The 21340-nt window shown below is 35.1% G+C and overlaps 1 protein-coding gene across 1 annotated transcript; it reads left to right on the forward strand.

The window, feature by feature from the left end:
• Positions 1-189: 189 nt before the first annotated feature.
• On the forward strand, positions 190-21303 carry LOC145227635 (plexin-B2-like). Its single transcript, XM_080092511.1, has 41 exons — positions 190-441; positions 510-696; positions 768-970; positions 1050-1260; positions 1326-1500; positions 1957-2126; positions 2491-2589; positions 2689-2865; positions 2931-3056; positions 4155-4255; positions 4329-4464; positions 4578-4737; positions 4914-5143; positions 5210-5373; positions 5693-5741; positions 5824-5907; positions 5973-6143; positions 7082-7233; positions 7304-7402; positions 8606-8746; positions 9436-9568; positions 10220-10335; positions 10777-10987; positions 11441-11638; positions 12007-12130; positions 12651-12852; positions 13181-13385; positions 13781-13971; positions 14441-14512; positions 14640-14706; positions 15359-15505; positions 15840-15911; positions 16104-16182; positions 16900-17063; positions 17571-17663; positions 17788-17892; positions 18419-18576; positions 19001-19148; positions 20060-20200; positions 20268-20342; positions 20783-21303. The coding sequence occupies exons 1-41, from the start codon at positions 248-250 to the stop codon at positions 20885-20887; spliced, it is 5835 nt and encodes a 1944-aa protein (XP_079948637.1). The 5' UTR covers positions 190-247; the 3' UTR covers positions 20888-21303.
• Positions 21304-21340: the final 37 nt, after the last annotated feature.

The following is a 21340-nucleotide window of genomic DNA, read 5'->3' on the forward strand; positions in this document are numbered from 1 at the left end:
GTTTCTTTTTTGGTGTCTTTTTACCTTGCCAAAAATAGCGTAGGCCAACGTTGGTGTTTTTTGTTTCTATAGATACTTGCAACCAAAAACCAGTGTATTTTTTTGCTTTTATTTTATCTAGCTTATTGTTTTTTTTGTGGTTAAATTTCACTAGTTTCCAGTCTTTTTAACTATCAACTGATTTGAGTCTTATTTTGTGATGTTTTAGGTTATTTTGTTACGAAATGAAATCGTAAGTTTAAAAATCATGTCTCTGCTTTGTCTAAAATTCCGCTGGGCTCTTTGTGTTTTATTCCTTACCAATTTTCTCAACACTGCGCAAGGCAATGTTGTAAATGGAGAACTTAAACGATACGTTAAAAACAGTTTTGCCCCACGAGATGCTGTAATGAACCATTTGACCATTCACAATAACAATGTTTATGTGGGGGCTCGGAACAGGTAACAATTTTTTTATGGCAAGTAAGCAATAACTAACACAAATTAAAATGGAAATTTTGTTCTTGCAGACTGTACCAACTGGACAGGTCACTGCAGTTGCTTCACAATGTAACTACCGGCCCAGTAATGGATAATGTAAACTGCAAACCACATGAGGATATGTGCTCTTTAAAAATGTTAACAAACAACACAAATAAACTGTTACTAGTTGATGTTCAAAACAATAGGCTTATTGTGTGCGGAAGTGTATATCAGGTATGCTTAACAAATTTGGCAAAAAACTCAATTAGGCAAGACCGTTCTAAAAATGAAATTTCTCTGTAAAGGGTACCTGCAAAACACGTAGCCTGGAGGACATCAATCAAGTGTTATATGATATCTCACAAAATCAACCTCTCGGTGTTGTTGATGCTGACTTTGTCGCGTGCAACGAAGAAGCATGTAGCACTGTGGGTGTAATCACTGAAGGCCCCACAGTTAACAACAATGTCTTGTATGTGTCCACAACTTTAACAAGCCACTTGCTAAGGTAAAATTTAATTTCCAGGAGATTCTAGTTAACCATCTTGTTTCGTGCCACTAAAATGTTTTTTTAATTTTTATTACAGGCATGACTACTCCATATCTACCCACAGTCTTGCACATGATTTGACTAAAGAAAACAATTTATTCCGTTTAACCATTGACAAAACTTCAGACGATGGTTCAGTGTTTAAAAAGCCTAAAGACCATTCTACAAGGGATTACAAATACACATTTGCCACTGGAAATGAAGATGGATTTGTATATTTTGTGTTCAACCATTCACTACAAAATGATGTATGCTTGAATATAATACCTTGAAATATTCAAATTTCAAGTCTAACTATTGTTTTTGGGTTTAGGTTTCAAAAGCAATGGTTGCGAGAATATGCAAAAGTGATCCCTTTTATGACTCTTACATTGAGATGCCTTTGGAGTGTGCTCAGGTCAATGCAAATCATCTGCTTGCAGCGAACTACATTCCGGACAGTTCAAAAGTTAATAGCGATGGCACCTTATATCTGCTTTTTTCCAAAGGTTGGTAAAATGCTGCTATGTGCAATTAACCAGAATTGGCAATTATCCCGATCAGGTAGGCTTCATGATCCTAATGCAGTGGTTCTCAATCTTTTCCAGGTCGCGTACCACCTAACAACTTTTTTATCTGCATACCACCCAAAGTCATCAACCTGTTTGAATGGATAGACCAAGAAATAGACCCATTTTCTTAACCTGGCTAGCATAATTAGCATTTTCAAAATAATGTCAAAACACGAGTTTCACCCAAATCAGGCCTGATCAGTTGGATTAGTTAGTTGCATTTATTATTAGGTATCGCAGAAATCTACTTGGTACCACCTGAAAAGTTCCGACAGACCACTAGTGGTATGTGTACCACAGTTTGAGAACCACTGTCCTAATGTAATTAAATAAATTTACTGTTAACCAGTTTGAGCTAACATTATTTCTTTGTATTTCATTGAACTGTTTTAGACAATCAAGTCAATTCAGCGCTTTGTGGCATTAAAAAATCGGAATTAGATTATTTGTTTTACAACACAATGGAAGTGTGTTACAAATCTAGTGGCTACAATGGCTCTAATCAAACAGCAAACTTGATCAAAAGTAACTTGGACAATGGATGTGTCAATGACCAGGGCCAGGTGAGTTTCATGTATATATGGATGTGCTTTTGTTTCTGCTTAAAAATTCATTTTTTATGGGCTACAAAATCCTGAATGCAATTTCTAAACGCAACTGCATATATATATATTTTTTTTTGCCGTTTTTTTCTGTGCAGTTAACCATAATTTGCAATTAACAAGAGTTTTCATTTGATGAAATATGGGCCATATGCAATAGGCCAGATTGGTATATATTTATTACTGCTTCAGTCAATGTAATAAGCTCATACTGTATGTCATGTTGCACAAAGCATCGATAATTCAGACAAGAATGTAGCTAAAATGTATCACATCTAAATGTATCACAACTAAAGTGTATACATGGACATATTTTGTTGTTCAGAAATGGTTAAAAGACAAGGACAATTTAACTGATGAAGTAATAGTTGTGAGCGACATTTCACTGAACTATTACCTTGATTACAAAGTCCCAAAAAAATCGGTAAGTAAACGTAATAACCATCTTGTTGGTTCATAACTTTGATTGACTTGTATCACAGAATTACTTTTGTTTTGGTACCTGATTTTTTTTGTTTTATAGATACTTTGTGGAGCTTTTTATTTGCCCTCCCAAATCAGGCGGCTAGTGGTAACACAAGTGAAACTGCTTTTCCAAAAATCAGGATTCACATTTTCTGCCATCACTACAAATCAGACGGGAACTAACAATAAAACTACAGTTGCTTTTATAGGCACCACAAGTGGATTAGTGATTCAGGTTTGGAAATTTTAATTGTCATTTGCCATTATTTGAAAATTAAACCGTTTTCTCTCTATTTGTAGGTGAACTTAAACACAGGACAAGAATATTCTTCAATTCCTGTTGGTGATCCAATTTTAACAGACTTTGTTTGGGATACCACTCCAAATTTGGCTGTTCCTCATTTGTATGTTCAAACAAAGCAAAAGGTTTGAAAAAGCTTACTTGACAAATGACAATAGCCTGTTAATATGCAGGCAAAAATAGATTTAAAAAAAAAAATGTTTTATAATTTAGTTGCTTTTGCCATTCATTTCTGTATACAGTAAACATCAGTTAAACCAGATTCGGTTAATCTAGATCAGGGGTTCCCAACCTGTGGTACGCGAAGGTTTTTCTGGTGGTACGCGAGTAGCTTCCATTTTTTTTCACAAGAGCTGGGTGCGCCCGGAAATGACTTTCGATGCGCTGTTAGCAAATTTACACCGCGCATCGACCAATAGGTGGACAGTAAACAAACACCAAAATCTCGTTAAATTTAGTTGTGGTGCTTTAGTGTTATTTTAGTAGGCCAATATTATTCTTCATAAATATATTTTGATCAAATTAGTTGTTCTGTACAAAGTGGTACGCGTGGCAGTAAAGAGCGTCCAAGTGGTACGAGATAGTAAAAAGGTTGGGAATCCCTGATCTAGATCAATGGTTCTCAATCAGGGCCCATGGCCCCCCCACGGGGGCCACAAGCTGTGTTCCGGGGGGCCACGGGTGTAGATTCACCAGAAACACCCACTAAAATCCATTTCCTTTTTAATTTTATTCCCTAATTTAATCGACTATTTCACATACTATTTGTCGATATTGAGTTTTTTACGATTACAGATTCTTGTTTATTCTATTCGACCTGTTTAAAGTCAAAGTTAGTACCAAATTCCAACATAAGATTGCCATTTACATTTTTTAAGAAGGGGCAGAGGTCCTACAGGGTTACTTGAAGGGGCCACAAGGCCCAAAAGTAACTTTTAGGAGGCCACAGTCCACAAAAGGTTGAGAACCACTGATCTAGATCTTCGCATAAATCAGACAAAACTTGAGGTACAAATGATTTGTAATGTGGTAACGCTTTATCTAATTGACATCAGTTAATTTGGATCTTCGCCTATTCCAACAAATTTTTCAGTTCAAACGGGTCCGGATTAACCGAAGTTTACTGTACTTATTGTCTTGGCTATTCTGGTAATGGCTGTCTGTTCTTTTAGGGTTTTATTCAAACATTGCATTTTAAACAATCTAAAAACCTTTATTTTTAGGTACTTCGAATACAAGTAGCAGCATGTGAGAAATTCGCTACATGCGATTTATGTGTAACATCAAGGGACCCTTACTGTGGGTGGTGCATTCTAGAAAACAGGCAAGTTTTTATTTCATGTCAGATAAATTTGTTTACAAGTGGTGTATGTAACTTTCATATTGATATGTTGTAGGTGCTCCACCAAAGAGCAATGCACAACTGCAAATTTTGACCAAACAAGGTGGATCGCTCCTGATTCGACAAAATGCATCAGAGCGAGTCCCCCTGAACCTCGAGAGAGGGCTGTAAATGGAGAAATCACCACAAAGGTATAGTACACATTGATTTACCTTGTAGTGCAGTGATTCAAAATGCAGGCAAAAAATGCCAACAAAGGTATTATAGCATTTCTAAATAAAGTGCTGGCTATGTTTGTTTGAAGGTATATTTATTGCCTGTACTGGAAGGAGGTGAGAGCTATGAATGTTTGTTTGATGACGAATTTGCAGTGGGAGGCTCAGTGCAAAAAAGAAGCAGCTATACTGAAGTGCGCTGTCAGGCCCCAACAGAGGAAGATCTTCTAGCAAGTGCATATGGCCAAGGTATCACCGCTAAAAATATGTACAGCATCTTTAACTTTTTTTACAGTATCTCTAACTGTTTTTGTCAGTTTCAGTAACTGTTATTGTGACTGAATCTTTAACTCTTTTTGTCACAGTATCTTTAACTGTTTTTGAGCAAATATTATATTTAACTGTAAATTAATTGCTTTATACAGATTATGTGAACGTCAGTTTGAGCTTGCGCTATAGAAAAAACAATATAAGTGTGAGCATTGTATCGACAACTGCAATTTTCTATGACTGTCATGCACACGGCAAAAACCTCCAAATCAATACCCCATGTAGTGGTTGTTTGTCAAGCAAATGGGGATGCAACTGGTGTACAGGGGATCATATGTGCAAGGCTCGCGAAGAGCAACAGGACAGTTGTATCACAAACCCAATGGTATGTATTTGAAAATTCCAGCCTAACCTATGTCCACAATGCCTATTTGATCTTCTGTACTTACAGCAATGTCCGACGTTTACTGAAGTCAGCCCTGCCGACCGCCTTATACCAGTTGGCCAGCCTCATACTATAACACTTGCCGGTAAAAACTTGCCAACCCAACTAACAACCTACTGGTGTCATGTCACTATTGGACAGGATGAGCCAATAAAAGTCGAAGCTCAAAGGCAAGATAAAATAAAATTTGTTAACATTATTGTCTTAAATTGGTTCTTTGGGCCAATAGTAGTTCACAAACTGAATAAGCTTGTCTGGTACAACTGATTTTTTTAGTCGTACTCTTTTAGGCAAAAAACAACAAATAAAATAAATTTCAATTTTATGGTAATGGTTGATACTGCACATGTGACAAATGCAATCAAAATAAGGTTCTAGTATTGTTGTGCATGCTACTGTTGGTCTTTAGGTCCTGCATTTTGCAAAAAAAATATGTTTGCACAGTGCAAGAAACTACAAAATTGATTGGTATATATTTTTTTTTTACAGAAACGGAAACAATGTCACTTGTGAAAGTAGGAAATACAATTACACCAAGGTAAAAAGTATATTTTTGTCCACTGCAATGTTTCTGTACATTCTTTTGTCTGTATCCAACTGTATACTTTATGTGATTTTAGTATGCTGTGACTGCTACTGCAAGCATAAGGGTCACTTGGAAGCTAAAGTTTGTCGTCGACTTTCAGCAGAGCACTCCCCTCACAGTAAGGCACATTAGCCTTTAATGGTGTCTTTCCGAAACTATATCTTATTCTTCAAACTTGTTTAGTTCTACAAGTGTTCAGTGACCAGAAGTGATTGTTCTCTGTGCGTAGCCTCGGACAGCATGTACAAATGTGGCTGGTGCGATAACAAACAAGCGTGCACCATTGAATCGTCGTGCCCTGCATCACAGAGTTGGATAACAGATGCTTCTCTTTGTCCTGTTCATGCAATACAAGTAGGTACCATTTCTGCAGTCCCAATCACCTTGTATTTACAATGGCATTGCTCATGATGTAATTTTCAGCATTACATGCAGGTGAATGCTTTATTGTTTTGACGTTTCGGCAAATAAGCATGCCATCATCAATAACATAATGCATTATTTGTCACACAGGCTTATATACCCTTTAGTTTGTATGTTTCATAAAATATTTTAGTTGCTGTTCAGAGTTTCTTTGCATTTATGGTTCAGAATGGGAAAACATATTTAATTTGTTGAATTAAAAATGTTTAGTTGCAAGAAATGGATAAGTTGTAAGGCCATTGGTAATTTTTGAGCTGTCCACATTTTCTACTGTGAAAGCTTTGTCTTAGCATTTGCCCCGAAGCTATTCTAATAATTTGAGTAATTTCAAGTATGCTGTTGGCAATTATCCATGACCCATGCTGTGAAAGTGCCTGCCACAAATTCACATGCCATTTACATTAAAGTTTTTATCTTTTCTAACTAGCTGCTGTAACCCTACTGTATGTATATATAAGTACTGTAAAAAAGTATATCGACAAAATTCCGAAATTTTGATTTTCAAAGTTATAAAAAATTTGCCAGTTGGTTTATAGCAAATGTAATCTTGTTATATGTGGAGGGTGTCATCGTTTAAAAATCATTATGACCAAAGTGCTTGTTTTTGAATCCAGCTGCAAATAATTCATAAACCTCTCAACCCACTTAATTAAAGCAGTGTTTTTCTTTATCCAATTTATTAGGAATCCCAATTTTACCAAAAAATTAATAGGAAATCAGTCATTATACAAATCGACAAGCTATGGAAACATTTAATTCCAGTCTAAATCAGTTAGCTATCATATATTGAACAATTCGTTTGTGAAAGTATCTTCAGTGCCACATTCAAAAAGTACTTTTATTCAAAATTAGAAACATTTTTTCTGTAGGGTTTCTCACCAATGAGTGGACCATTGCTGGGTGGCACAAAACTGACCATTACTGGCATAAACATGGGAACGCAACCCCAAGATATTCAGCAAGTAACAGTTGCCGGGCAACCGTGTAAAATACTAAACCAGTACTACCAAACTTCTCTCAAGTAAGTTATCAGCCTATGTGGGTGTTTTGTTCAAACACTGGACACTTTTTAACATTGCTTATTACTTTAGGGTTGTATGTCAGACAGCAAAGTCTTCTAAGAGGTCTGGGAAAATTTCTGTTACTATTCGGAATGAGACGAAAGAATCAAAGGAAGATTTTGTGTACAGGTGTGTTCACATCAAAAATGATTTGTTGCAAAATGTACAGTTGTTTTCTCTATGATGTTGTAACCTAATCCCATTGGACAATTTTAAGCCAGTACCTTATAACATACAGACTCAATAGGCATATAGAATGACATTTTATACCACTTATTCAACACAAATTTATGCAGTTACTTTAGGAGATATTTACATGAATTATACCCCAATGGCCAATTTGAAGATATTACATCACACAAAGGGACGTACAGATTAACATCTCATTACACTTAGGCAAACAGCATGATACTTCTTATGTTGACAAAGCTATATTTGTCGAATAGATTAACAAACAGACTACTGCTGAGTTTCTCAAACAATTGTCTCAGCAGTGCATCGCCCAATTAGTTCACTCTGCACAATGACCCCCAAATCGGTGCAAGGCTTTTGTCTCATTGCAAGACTTTTCATGCACAGTTAAGCATATCCACTTAGCCAGCATTGCTGTCATTGTGAATGCTGTTTCACCTGATAGTATAATTGTATCCGAAGGCGCCAGTCTCCTGTTATAGGGTTTTAAGTTCAATTCTGTGTGCTTAGCCATCGATACTAGGACTTTTGCCCCTTAAGTACCCTTTGTGTTGGTTTTAGACTCACTGTACTGCTATAAGGAATAATGTAATGGTCTATACATGTATATTTTGGTAAAGCTTAATATGCTAGTATGTGTTTTCAGATATGTTTGCATTTTTTAATTAGTCTTTTGTATTTGTATGTAAAATGTAGTAAATTTGTGCAAAATTTTCTCAATTTATTGACAACTTATAAATGTTTCTTGCAATTACATATGTTGTTTTTTGGTTACCAAGTTGCAATTTTAATTTCTGTTTTTGTATATTGATTCTGGTAATATTTTAGGCCAGATTTATGAACTACTCATTTGATTTACGTATATAATGACAAAACACTTTTTAATGTAAATTTTTAACTTAGTTGCAGTTTGGTAATGTGTATTAACCAAAATTTGTCCTTAACTCCTCATCAGAATGACCATAACCTACATATACTAGTATACAACACATTATATGTCCCTTCCAACCCACCAGTATCGTTAAATATTTATTGTCTGGCAATTACCATGCTGCCCTTGGCGCCATTGTGAAACTTGTTCCTGTGTGCTTTTCTCTTTAAGATTGCACCATCTAACTCTATGTCCGTGTTCCTCTCTAGGGACCCAATTCCTTCACAACTGTTCCCCATCCTGGGCCCACAAGCAGGTGGAACTTTAATTAATATCACTGGGGACTTTCTTAACACTGGATCTGACATCACTGTCAGCATTGGTGACTCCTTAAGCTGTGATATTCAAGAGTAAGTTAGGTTATTGTTAATCAAAAAAAAATAAACACATACACCCAGTGGTGGGATTCAAATTTTTGTCAGAAGTCACATTTTTCAGTCGGTTCTGTTACAAAAAGTCCATTGACAGTAACCAGTAATGCTAACCGGTTCGCTGATCTCATAAAATTTCGTAAGATGGTTCTGTAGAATTGGTGCGAACTGGCTGAATCCCACCACTGCATACACCTATAGGGCTTCTCAAATTTTTTATATGTGTTCGTCTTTACTGGCTATTTTTTAGACTAAAGCTAAACTTTCACTGTAAAACGTGAATTGATTATATTATCCATTAATTTACCACTGATTATAACAGCAGCGTTGTTGGTAATGATTGATTTAAATTCACGATATAAAACTCATAATCTTTACAGACTATTTGTAAACTAAAATTGAACTTTCACCCTTAAAAAATATAAACTGAATATATGGTATGATCCATTAATTTTGCCAGTTTATAACAACACCATTTATTAAAATGTCTGCAATAAAATTGAATTCATTACATACAAGGTCTCAGGCACTATTTTGATCTAGATTTTTACAAGATTTGATATTGTAGTGGTCCTAAGAATAACTGGTTAGCTGAATAATCTTTTGATAAAGGTTTGATAAAGGGACATTTTAAGGGTTTTAAACATTTTTTTCCTATAAAATTTTAGAACCAACTATTCCTATTTGACATGTGTTACACAAGAAGCACCTCGGCCTATTGCAAACATGACCGTGACATTGACATTCGATCAACTTAGTCTAAGTTTAAAGCAGCGATTTACATACACTGCAAATCCTCAGGTAAGGGTGTGTATTCGATTTGTCGCTGGATGGTTATAAATCACAACAAGCTGGTATTTCAGTACAAAGAAACATCATGTTTGGTATGTTATGCTCAGTTGAGCTTAAATACGATGGCTGTGTTGTAAAGCTAAACATAATGATTGTATTCTGAAATTAATATTAGGTTACATAACAAAGAAATCATGTTTATGTAGAAAATATTAATTTGTAAAAAATATGTATGCTTTTTTAAAAGTATTTTTTTTATTAAATTTAACAACAATCTGTTTCAAATTTAACGAACAAAAGTCTTATAGTGGCGTTTTTTTCAGTATTTTTTTCACATAAATTTGTAAAACTGTATAGTTATTATGGGTCCCCTTCCATGCTTTCTAATAATAATTTGTCCTTAAGAATCCCAAAATATACACAACATTTGTTTACCGTAAATGCGCACAAACACGTGTGTGGGTCCCATTCATTTTTGTTTTCAAAAATAATCATATGTGTAGATCAAATGATGTGTATAGTAAATTGGTAAATAGGATATAGAATATATAAAATGGAAATATTTAGAAAGCCACCTTTCTAGTTGGATTTAAACATCCACTTTCCTAAAACTATGTATCAAATAAAATTTTTGAGTAAAATGTGACTTTGTTTTTTCAGATACATAAAGTTTACAGTTTAAGTGAAGGCCCCAGCCTTGGTAGTTTCCTTGGAGGGGGAAGAAATATTTCGTTCGAAGGAAACAATTTAACTTCAGTTCAAACACCGATATTTTTGTAAGTAGCGTTAGCTAAACATGGAACTGACTTGACATTTGGCTTTTTAGTATTTTTGCCATTTGTTTGCTTCGATTTAAATGTTGTTTGCACAATGAACCAATATGGTGGGTGGTGTACCCAAGTAAAGCAATAAAATCGAGGTTATTTGTTACAGTACTAGACAAAATGTGATACATTGGAGGTAACAGATTTTAAAATGACTTTTTTAGACTACAAAGCGTTGCACCATGTGTTTTTTTATCATTTACACCAACTGTTTTTTGTAATTATGGGTTATTTTTCCAAGCCACCTCCTTTATAATAGAAATAAAAAATGAATGATGTACTAGATTTTCAAATAACTCTTTAAAGCTTTTTTTTTTTCATGAAGTTTTTCAATTTTTTTGCAAAGATGACACAAAAATTCCAAAAAAAGTAAATTTTGATTTTATGTTGTAGTGTTGAAACTGGATATCCAGACATCACCAATCACCAGCAAAGACGCAAAAGAGAAGTTTTTGATAAACATCATTTTCTGAGATCAGTAATGCGTAAAAGATCCATTGAAACCGTCAACATAGACAAGGCATTGTCTGCATTCACGTCTTACAAATACTCTTCAATATGTACAGTTGTCAATGCAACTTTTATGTATTGTCCTTCTCCAACAGTAAGTGAAATCATTTTATTCAGGATTTTTAGGTTTTTTCATCCCAAAATGACAAAAAAAATACATACAGCACAAAATTATTTTTGTCTGCTTCACTAAAAAGTAATTTGTGTAAATGATAAATAAAGGTTAAAGAAATGCAAAATTTCATAACATTTTATTGATACCAAAAAACACATTTATTTACTGTCTATTTCTACCATGACCCAGTTGTTACTAAATACTGTGGCATATAAATTATTGTGTTATATTAATCTTTTGCGCAAGTGATCTGAGTAATGATCTGCCATTTAAGTGTGGCAATATTCAATCATTTTTGTAGATCTTGTGCCCTTATTTTACTTGGCGTGACATATACAGTGTTGTCATGAATTATTTATTTCTACTTATTAAGTCGAGCCAACATATACCAGCTCATCGTTGGATATTTTTTGCAAATTACTTCTGTTTTAGATAACATCTCTGGTTATGAATGTATCTTCCAACATAACCCAGTATGTGAAACTACCGGCCAAACTTAGCCTATCCATGGATAAGTATAAAGCGGATTTGAAGACTTTTGGAAATTTGACGTACCTGCCTAACCCCAGAGTCGAACAGCTTACTGACCAGGACAAACTATACAAAGAAAATGATTTTCTTGTTTTACGGGTAAGTGATATGTTGATTTTGCTGATAAGTCATTTTTCCAAGCTTCCTACAGCCTTTACGGCAGTTGTGTAAAATTGTAACCTGAAACTGATTGAACACAATGCACAAAGCAGGTCACAGGTGAACTTGTGTTGTAAGTTAAGTCAGCCATGCCAACTTGCTATTGTTGTATTCTGTTCTCCTTAGTGATGATGTAATGGTAGTTCTGTTTTTTTGTGTTTTGTGAATATTTCCCTAAAGTGCCCACACACTAGTTTTCTCCAATGATGGGGTGTTTTTTAATCATTTTGTTAATATTGTTCCTGTGAAAATTTTAAAATTAGTTCCTCTTTTGGATCGTGATTATAGTTTTGCTTCCTTATTTGCAGATCTATGACTTAAACCAACAAGCAATTACTAAGGATGAGATCATAGTGATGGTTGGTTCCAGTCGGTGTCTTTTGAAAGCTTTTATCACTGAAGAACCTTTGTGTAAAGTTCCCAAAAAAGAAGGTCATTAACTTCTGTATAGTTTACACAAATCAGAATCAGATTGATTGCTATTAAATGTAACCACAAACTAGTTACCTTTTTATGTCTCTATTTTTCATGTGTGGTCATATACACAAGCTCCTAGAGTTTTCAAATCACCAAATTTCTGGTATAAATTCATTTTTAAATGTGAGGTGCCAATTTTTTTGTTTTTGCTTTTTTCAAAGGAGTTTTGAAAATTTTGAATATTCATTATTTTTACAAAGAAAAACTGGCAATAGGAAGCTCTACTGGTGCAATCTTGTAAAAAACAGAGCTGTATTTGATAGCCTAGCTTGGAAATGGCAATAAAAAGGCCTTGTAAAATATTCTTTGCTGACCTTTTTTGAAATTTGTTCATTATTTTTACCAAAAAAATGACAATAGGAAGCTCTACTGCTGCAATCTTGCAAAAAATAGAGGGCTGCATTTTAGCTTTGAGATGGCAATAAAAGAGACACACAAAATTTCTTTGCTAACATTTTTTGATATTTGTTAACAGGTGATGCCAGCTCCTACCCAGTTGAATTGACTATTGGAAATTTACGACACAACATTGGAACAATAAAATATGCCACAGATGATTCAGGAACTGGGATTACCACTTATGTTCTAGCTATCGTAATACCTGTAACTGTTGGGTTGATTGTGTTGATCATTGCTATCGTGTGCGTGTGTATGAAGAAAAGCTACAAATCGAACATGTCAGTTTTGTTATTAAATGTTGTAAATATTTCTTAATTTATTTTCTTGAATCGACATATAGTGGTGTAGAAATTTTTTTTATTTTATACTCTTGGTTGTATAGTTGGAGAAATACAGTCAGATAACAGTATTCCTAAAAGTTTAACTCTAAATCATTTTTTGTACGAGAATAAAAAATGCATTTTTTTTGCAAATTGCATATGTTCACTAAACAGTGGTCTGTAAAAGTAAAAAAAATCCTACATCTGCAATGACTTTTTTTAACAAATTTTAACTTTAAGAGTTGGATTGAAATAAAAAGACTTCTTGACTTCAAACTTTTGGCAGAAATGACTTCCAAAAGGCAATGGAAAGTATGGAAATGTCGGTTAGAGCTGATTTCCGCAAAGCATTTGCTGAACTCAGTATAGATATGGACGACCTTGCTGGAGATGTTGGGGATTACGGAATACCTTGTCTGGATTACAGAACTTACATAACTAACCTGTTCTTTCCAAGCCATCGCTACCACCCATGTATGCATGAACCTACAGTAAGTTCTTGTATTTTTTGTATTTTTTTGGAAACAGAATTTGCAGCTTTTTTGTATCGTAGTTGTTACGAATGGGCCAAAACTGCAAATGTTCTGTTTGGTCTAACACCAAGCATCTCATGTTAAAGCTCATGCTTGGCCAAGCACATTCACTAGGCTTCTAGCTTTCCAACACCAGCGGTGTAATAAGGTGTACAGGCCTCAAAAGTATGTGTTTTCCAACATGTAACGCCCTTTGTTCTTGGATACCCTCTCGAACACTAGTGTGGTATGTTGGAAGGGCAGGAATATTTAATGCTCGGGGTCAGTTTGCGCCACAACTCGGCCGAGCATCAAAAACAGCGATGCTCAGTTCCAAGTACTTGGGTTCAAAACTTCCTGCTTAATTATTGCAGGAAGATTCGGAGATTCCACCTGACCTTGAACACGGCCTTGCACAATTTCTGCTTCTTCTGTCCAACCACAATTTTCTATCGGTGTTCGTTCACACCTTGGAGGATCAGAAAAATTTTGGAACCCGTGACAAGGGAAATGTTGCCTCACTGCTTTCAGTGGTTTTACACGAAAAACTCGACTACTTCACAGAGTAACAAACTTTTTTCATAATTATGGCAAACCAACTTAAATTCTGACAAATGCAGGATAAAGTTTTTTTTCAAATTTACGATTTTTGTGTTGATAATAACAACAATTATTGTTAAAATTTTGAGATGGATGTGTTCTCTATACACAAGCTTCAATGCAGTTTTGTTTTTGCTGAATCTACATTTAAACTTAAGTGTTTTCAATTATTTTTACTGATGACGTATCCAGTCAATATATTCTCACCCTAAAACAATACATTTTTTACACTCAAACTTTGTAAAACAGTATTATGCGGAAAGTTAAATTCCACATTTAAAAAAAAATCCACATTTTTTTACACTCATAAATTTGTAAAATTGTTTTGTATAAAAAGTTAAAGTTCCACACATTTTACAGTAAGTACTTTTTACAAAAATTTATGGGTCAGTCAATTAAATAAACTTTTATACCATTTTTTTGTATGTTTGTAGAATTATGAAGTCTTTGGTGTCTGATCTGATCAGTAATAATGTCATGAGGAATCCCAAACTTGTAATGCGGAGGTATGCAGTTTAACTCACCTGCTATTTTTCATTTTTGTTTTGTCATGCATTCTTTTGTTATTTTTATGTTTGTTTTGTTTTTTGTTCGATACTGACATCTTGTTTTTGCATGCTGCCATGGTTACAGAAGCGATTCGGTCGCCGAAAGAATGCTGAGTAACTGGATGTACATTTGTTTGTACCCATACTTGAGGGTGAGAAAAATACGATAAAGTCCACCTTTTTATGTTGATTTTGTTAACTCAGCAAGCGATCCTAAGTTTCTACAGTTTTATTTGAATTTTTTTTTCATAAAAGAAACTGTTCATTTTACTACTTTTTCTTTCTATCAAAGAAGAAGCTACTTCAGTTTAGTTCTTATGTATTTTACCCCCTGTTTGGTACATATGTACATATATTTCACCCATATTTTCAGAGATCATTAGAGCTTTATGCAAATAGAATCAGTGGTGGGATTCAGCCGGTTTGCACCGGTTCTATAGAACCATCTCGCGAAATTTTATGAGATCAGCGAGCCGGTTACCATTACTGAGTACTTTCATTGGATTTCCTGTCAATACACCGGCTGAAAAATAGGACTTTTGTGATAGAACCGACTGTCAAAAAATTTGAATCCCACTACTGAATAGAATCACCAAACAAATTGCATGTACAGAACACTCATTAGTTATGGTATGCAAAACAGTTTGTCAGGCTATAACTAGTTTTTGGTGCGAAAAACTTGACCGACCACCAATTTTCCCATTGTTTTCATATTTTTTTAGAATTTAGATTTACATTTATAATTTTCGGCATAGGTGTAATTTAACTAGTTTACTAAGTTCTACATTTTAAATGATTCTGCAGGATAGCGCTGGGGGGCCTTTGTTTCTTCTGCTAAAAGCCATTAAACAACAAGTATCAAAAGGACCATTGGATGCGATCACAGGAAAGGCTCGATACACACTTAGCGATGATCGTCTGCTAAAGGAAGATATTGAATTTGACATTCTGGTATGCTTAGATTTTATTTGTTCTCAAACTCTTTGATGCACACTTTCATTTTTTCTCATAGCACACCTAAAGACTAGAATGTAAAGCAGCAAGACTAGAATGTGAATAGTTTCATAATTTAATGAGATCAATAAAGGATTAACTGAGGTCATGCATTTCCACATTTTGTTATCAAGCCCTAACCTATTTTGAAATAAATGTTGAATTAACCGTCTTGAGTGATTCAAGGTGCATTGTTAGAAAAATAGCACTCTGCACATTGATCTGCTTTTTATCATTTTTATCAACACTATTTTAACATTTTTCAAAAATTTAATAATTGTTTTTATTACAGACATTGTTCATTGAAACTAATGATGAGGAACCTGTGATCGTTAAAGTTTTGTCGTGTGACTCAGTGGCACAGGTATGGTTTGTATCATATTTTCATCACAAAAACAAAAAATCCCAATTTAATGCTGCTTGGCCCTTATTTGCCCTGCGTTGAAATAATTTGCAACACTCCGTAAAAGTTTTCAACAGTTTTCTAGGGTTGAAAATCCCTAGTTTAGACTACTTGTGTGCCACCCATTTTAAAGTGCAAATTTTTTGGTTACAGGTGAAGGAAAAGGTGATGGACGCTGTTTACAAACGAGTTCCTTTCTCTCAAAGACCAAGAACTGACCAACTTGATATTGGTAAATCACATTCATTGTTTGTTGCACTCAGAATGTACCAACCAATGCATTCAGAACTAAGCAAACCAAATAGACTTTTTCAACACATTTACAATGCCATTCCAATATTTTATCTGACACTATGTTTCATGGACTGCTATCCCTATTTTTCGTGGATGTTATAATATGCCAGGGGTCGGCAACCCCTGATACACATGCCAAAGTTGGCACTTGAGGTGGTTTTTCATGGCATGCCAACCGATTCGCGTGTTTGTATTGAAGTTACGGTTTAACCTGATACACTGCTTGTTTATAGTTTTTATCATGCCATTGTTATAAATTCAGCCTTACACGCACAAAACTCTCTGCTTTCTCTTTATTATTGATATCTGCTTGCATGAACCACTGTTATTTAGAAAAACGTTGGCATGCAAGGTCATTAAAACATGAAAATAACAAGTAAATTGGCACATGTCGCCTAAAAGGTTGCCGACCCCAGTACTATGCTATGTCCAGCATAACGATTTAGGCATACCAAAGTTGTAAGTCAGGTTGGTTTCAAGCAAGTTTTAATACAATGGTTTTGATTCAGGCCCATATGCACACTTTTCCCCATTATTGCATAGAATGGCATAAAAACTTTACAGCATTGTGTGCGACTTGCTAGCTAGAACCTGTCACATATTTTTCACCACACCCTGTTTACAACAGAATAAATATGTTGCTTTTGTTTGTTAGAATGGAGAACTGGTAGAAATGGGCATCTAGTATTGCCGACCCAAGACTTCACTGTAGAACCGGGTTCAAGATGGCGACGTCTTATGTCTATTTCTGATTACAAAGTTGCTAATAATGCAACTCTAGCCCTGATCAGAAAACAACAGGAATATGAAGATTCACAAGTAAGAAACTTTTATTTGAGCAATTTAGCTTTCTGTTTAAAATATTTCTTTGATGTAAGTTCAACGATTGGTGTTTTAAGTTAGAAATTTTTAATTCAAATTATTCTTTGCATCTTAATTTAATATTTTTCTCTCAAGAAAATTTTTTCTATGTCAGTTAAAACATTAGCCAAGATATTTTACTTTAACTGCAGTGGTATTTGAAATGTAAATAAATGTGTGTTTTGAAAATTGTTTTTTTTAATACAGTAAACCGCAGTTAATCCAGACCCATTTTGATCAAGAAATTTATCCAGATTGGGCAATATCTATTAGTTTAAGTCTTACCAAATCATGTTTCCAATTTAGGGCAAGATCTGGATTAACTGTAGTTTTGTATCTATCCTTGTGGGTGTTAATATTTCTTTCACCATGGGTGGCTTGCCTTTTATGGTTAAACAGTGTTTTGTTTTTGGCACCCAAGTTATAGATGATCTCATTTTATTTACTTCACATCTCTTTGCACAGGATATGTCAAGTATGTTGTCCAACCACAGCATGGAGACGAGCCCACTCTCACCAATGTTACCCGAGGAAGCTTCAACCAAGATGTATCACTTGGTATGTGAATTTGATTTGTCAAGTATGATTTGTAAGCTTTAGACAGTGCACACTGCTTTGAATAATAAAGTCTCATCAGTGCAGCTGATTTATTCTCTTTTTTGAACTCTTGTGTGCTTGACAGGTGAAATACAATGACGACAACGAAACCAAGAGAGAGAGCACCATTCCAAAAGATAAACACAAGCACATTCCAGAGCTGTATTTACTTCGACTTGTCAACATGAAGGTTAGTTGCTGTTAATTCTGACTACTACAGAAAACCAATGTGGATCAGAATCTATTTCCAAGTGGACTAAACCGAACCATGCCAAGAGCATTGTACCAAATGTCACTATTTTAAATGCTTGGTCTTTCCTAAGAAATACAAGTATGACTTAGTGGATGATTGGCATCAGTTAATACTGCACAACAATGGGCAAAAGTTTTACTTAGATGTGATGTTATAAAACTGTGTCTAGTGAAATTGTAATATTTGAAACATTATAAGTAAGATGTAGACAATGCACACTGTCATCATCTTTACTGATCAGACCTTATGGTTGAAACAAGTGGCACTGTATGCGGTCTACTTATTGTGTAATGACTATATGCTTTTGTTTTAAACATATTAGTGGTAAAAAAAATTGTAATGTATCTTAAAGCAAGTAATAACACAAAGTAACTCATTTCTTGTGGCTTTTGTCATCTTAGGTCGCCAACATTGAGTCAGTAACTTAATTCAGTAAAAAAGATTTGATATTTTTTCCTTGCAGGGAATTTTGCAAAACTATGTGGACAAAGTGATGCAAGCCATCTTGGATAAAAACATTGTTCCCTGCCCAGTCCGCCATTTCTTTCACTTTCTGGATGAAATTGCATCAAAGAATGGCATCACTGACCCTGAAATACTGCACATATGGAAAACCAACAGGTTTGTTACGAGTTTTTTAGTGCTATTTCGTCAATTTGTGAAGTTGTAAAAGATTTATGTGAGCGCTGGTTTCGGATATTTTTAATGATTGCTATTTGCTGCCCCAAAATTGAGCAACCTAAATTGCCAGCTAAGATCTCGCAAAAGGTTGGCTTCACAAAAATAAATGATGATAATGTAGTTACCTCTGAAAAATGTATAGTTGGTAATTGCCCCCATTTCAAAAACCACTGCCCTTTACCCTGGCACTTGGTTATACACACATATTATGCTCGGTATTAGAGAAAAATGTGCAAAAGTTACAAGAGAGAAATTATAATTAACTAAATTTTGAATTGCTACCCCATGTAAATGTTTTGGCTTTGCCCAATGAACAAAAATACATCTACTTGTATCTTGTGTAAAAAACAGGTTTTTCTTTCAGTTTCCTCTCAAGGTTCTGGGTCACTTTGCTGAAGAACCCAGAGGCTGTATTTGATGTGGAAAAACCTGACACTATTGCATCGTCTATGGCTGTTATATCACAAACTTTTATCGATGCTTGTTCGGTAAATGAACACAAACCAACAAAGGTAGGTTGAAAGATACTAGTGATGGGACGGGTACTCGGTACTCGGTACTCGGTATCGATGGTATCGAACGATTTCAGTGGTATCGATACTCGTACTCGGTATCGAAATATTTTGTCTCAGTTTTCGATACCAACGTGCGAGTACCGAAGGCCGATTTACACTATAAGAACACTGAAAACTTTGTGTCAATATATGCTTCGGACAGTACAAATTTTGGAAAAAGTTCCGCCAGGTTACGTATTTTTTTCGCTATCGTATGGAGATTACTTTTTTCGGCATGTGTGTGTACACGCCTGTACGCCGGCCATGGCAGATAAATTAACAGGTGATATACAACCAAGTACAACACTGTACTTAAGTACTCGGTAATCGTACTCGGTACTCGGTATCGAAGGTATATACATGTGGTACTCGTACTCGGTATCGGTACTCGCTTCAAAACCTGGTATCGTCCCATCACTAAAAGATACTAACATAACCACTAGATATGTAAGCCAGGGGTATTTCCAAGCTAAGCAAGTACTCAATAACAACTGCATTTTGTTTAACATTGTGAAATGATGAACAAAAGTTTAAAGCAAATCGTCAAATGTATACACTTCTCTCAGTGCACATAGAAGTTCTCATCAGTTCAGCTGGTGACAAGAGATAGGTCGTATATGCTAGTGTGGCCATCTAAAAACATGTTTGTTGGGAGTAACAGGCTAAAAAGCCATGCCTCACCCATTCTGTTCAATGCCACAACTGGACAAATCACACAGGAAACGGCGTATCTCTTGTCACCAGTTGCACGGAGCTTACTACAGAACAAAAAACAAGCCATGACACATGTATTCACTTTAAAATAGTCTCTTTTGCTGGTGCCACACCCTCTTTGTCACTTACACACACTAACTCTGAGTTTTACACAGGACTCGCCCATCAACAAGCAAATCTATGCCAAAGAAATTCCAAACTACAAGAAAATGGTCCAGGAATATTACAAAGTGGTTAAGGAACAACATCCCATCAGCGATCAAGAAGTCAACACTTATATTGCGGAAATATCAAGGGTAAGGTCTTGTTTTTTTTACAATAACTTAACAGCAAATTAGGCAACTTTTATATTGTGTTTTTCAGAGCCATGCTTGTAAGTTTGACAAGAATCGTGCCTTGCGAGATTTGTGGTGTTTTATGAGCAAATATTATGAAGAGGTGAGTTTGTGGTTTAAAACGGACAAATGAGTTCTCTTCACTGCAACTGCACACTGAATCCTAGACTGTGGCTTATTTATGAGATTAAATACTGCTGTTAATGGCAAGAGAACGTTTTGCTATTTTAAATTGAGTTTGTTACGGAAAATTTAATAAAAAATCAGAATTTGCTGTTTTAATAAAAAAAACTTCAGCTGAATTTTTGGCTTATAATTAAGTGATGTTTAGCAGATTTTGGTAACAAAGGCGGATGTTAATGCACAGTCAAACATATGGCAATAGCACAGAAAAAACCATTATGCTTGCCAATCAGTTATTCTGAGAATCTCACCGCAATTTGATACCTTGTAATCATCTAAATAAAGTAGATGAAATATCGGATTGCACAACTATTGGTAACAATCTAAACTCAAACTTTCTCTATTTTGATTGTGTTGCAGATCAAAGAGGCCCTTGAAAATGATCCGAACGTCGCGGCAGCAGTGATCCAAAAACTTGAACAGTCAAACAGGCTAATCGAGAATAATTCCACCAACAATGACTGAGGATAACTTCAACAATAACCTTTCGCTCAGTTTCAATAGAGGACACAGGGCCGATGAAAGAAAACCCAAAGCAACATTCATTAACTAGTTTACTAAATCCAAGCACTAATGTTTTTAAAGGGGAGTTGGCGATTACCCTGTGTTTAAAGGGAAGTGTTATCTTTTGTTGGGAAATTTTTGTATGCAGTGAAATCATTGTGAAAAGAGTCTGTTTTGACCAGCTATAATGTGACTGGCAAAACTCAATGCTGCATTTGTTATTGACTTGCCTTTTTTATGCAACTACCAACATTTCGTTTCTAGACACGTTTTATTTGCGTTTACTACCATTTTTTCTTGTTTTTCTGCTTTGTACATTTCTCTGCTGTTTTTGATTCGTACAGTACTGACACAAATTACAAATCTTGCTGACTTTGTGAACAAGAAATTGTCACGCTAGTTTAGTCAACTGGA

The sequence above is a fragment of the Phallusia mammillata genome, chromosome 5 (assembly GCF_965637545.1).
Source record: "Phallusia mammillata chromosome 5, kaPhaMamm4.hap1.1, whole genome shotgun sequence".
NCBI lineage: Eukaryota > Metazoa > Chordata > Ascidiacea > Phlebobranchia > Ascidiidae > Phallusia > Phallusia mammillata.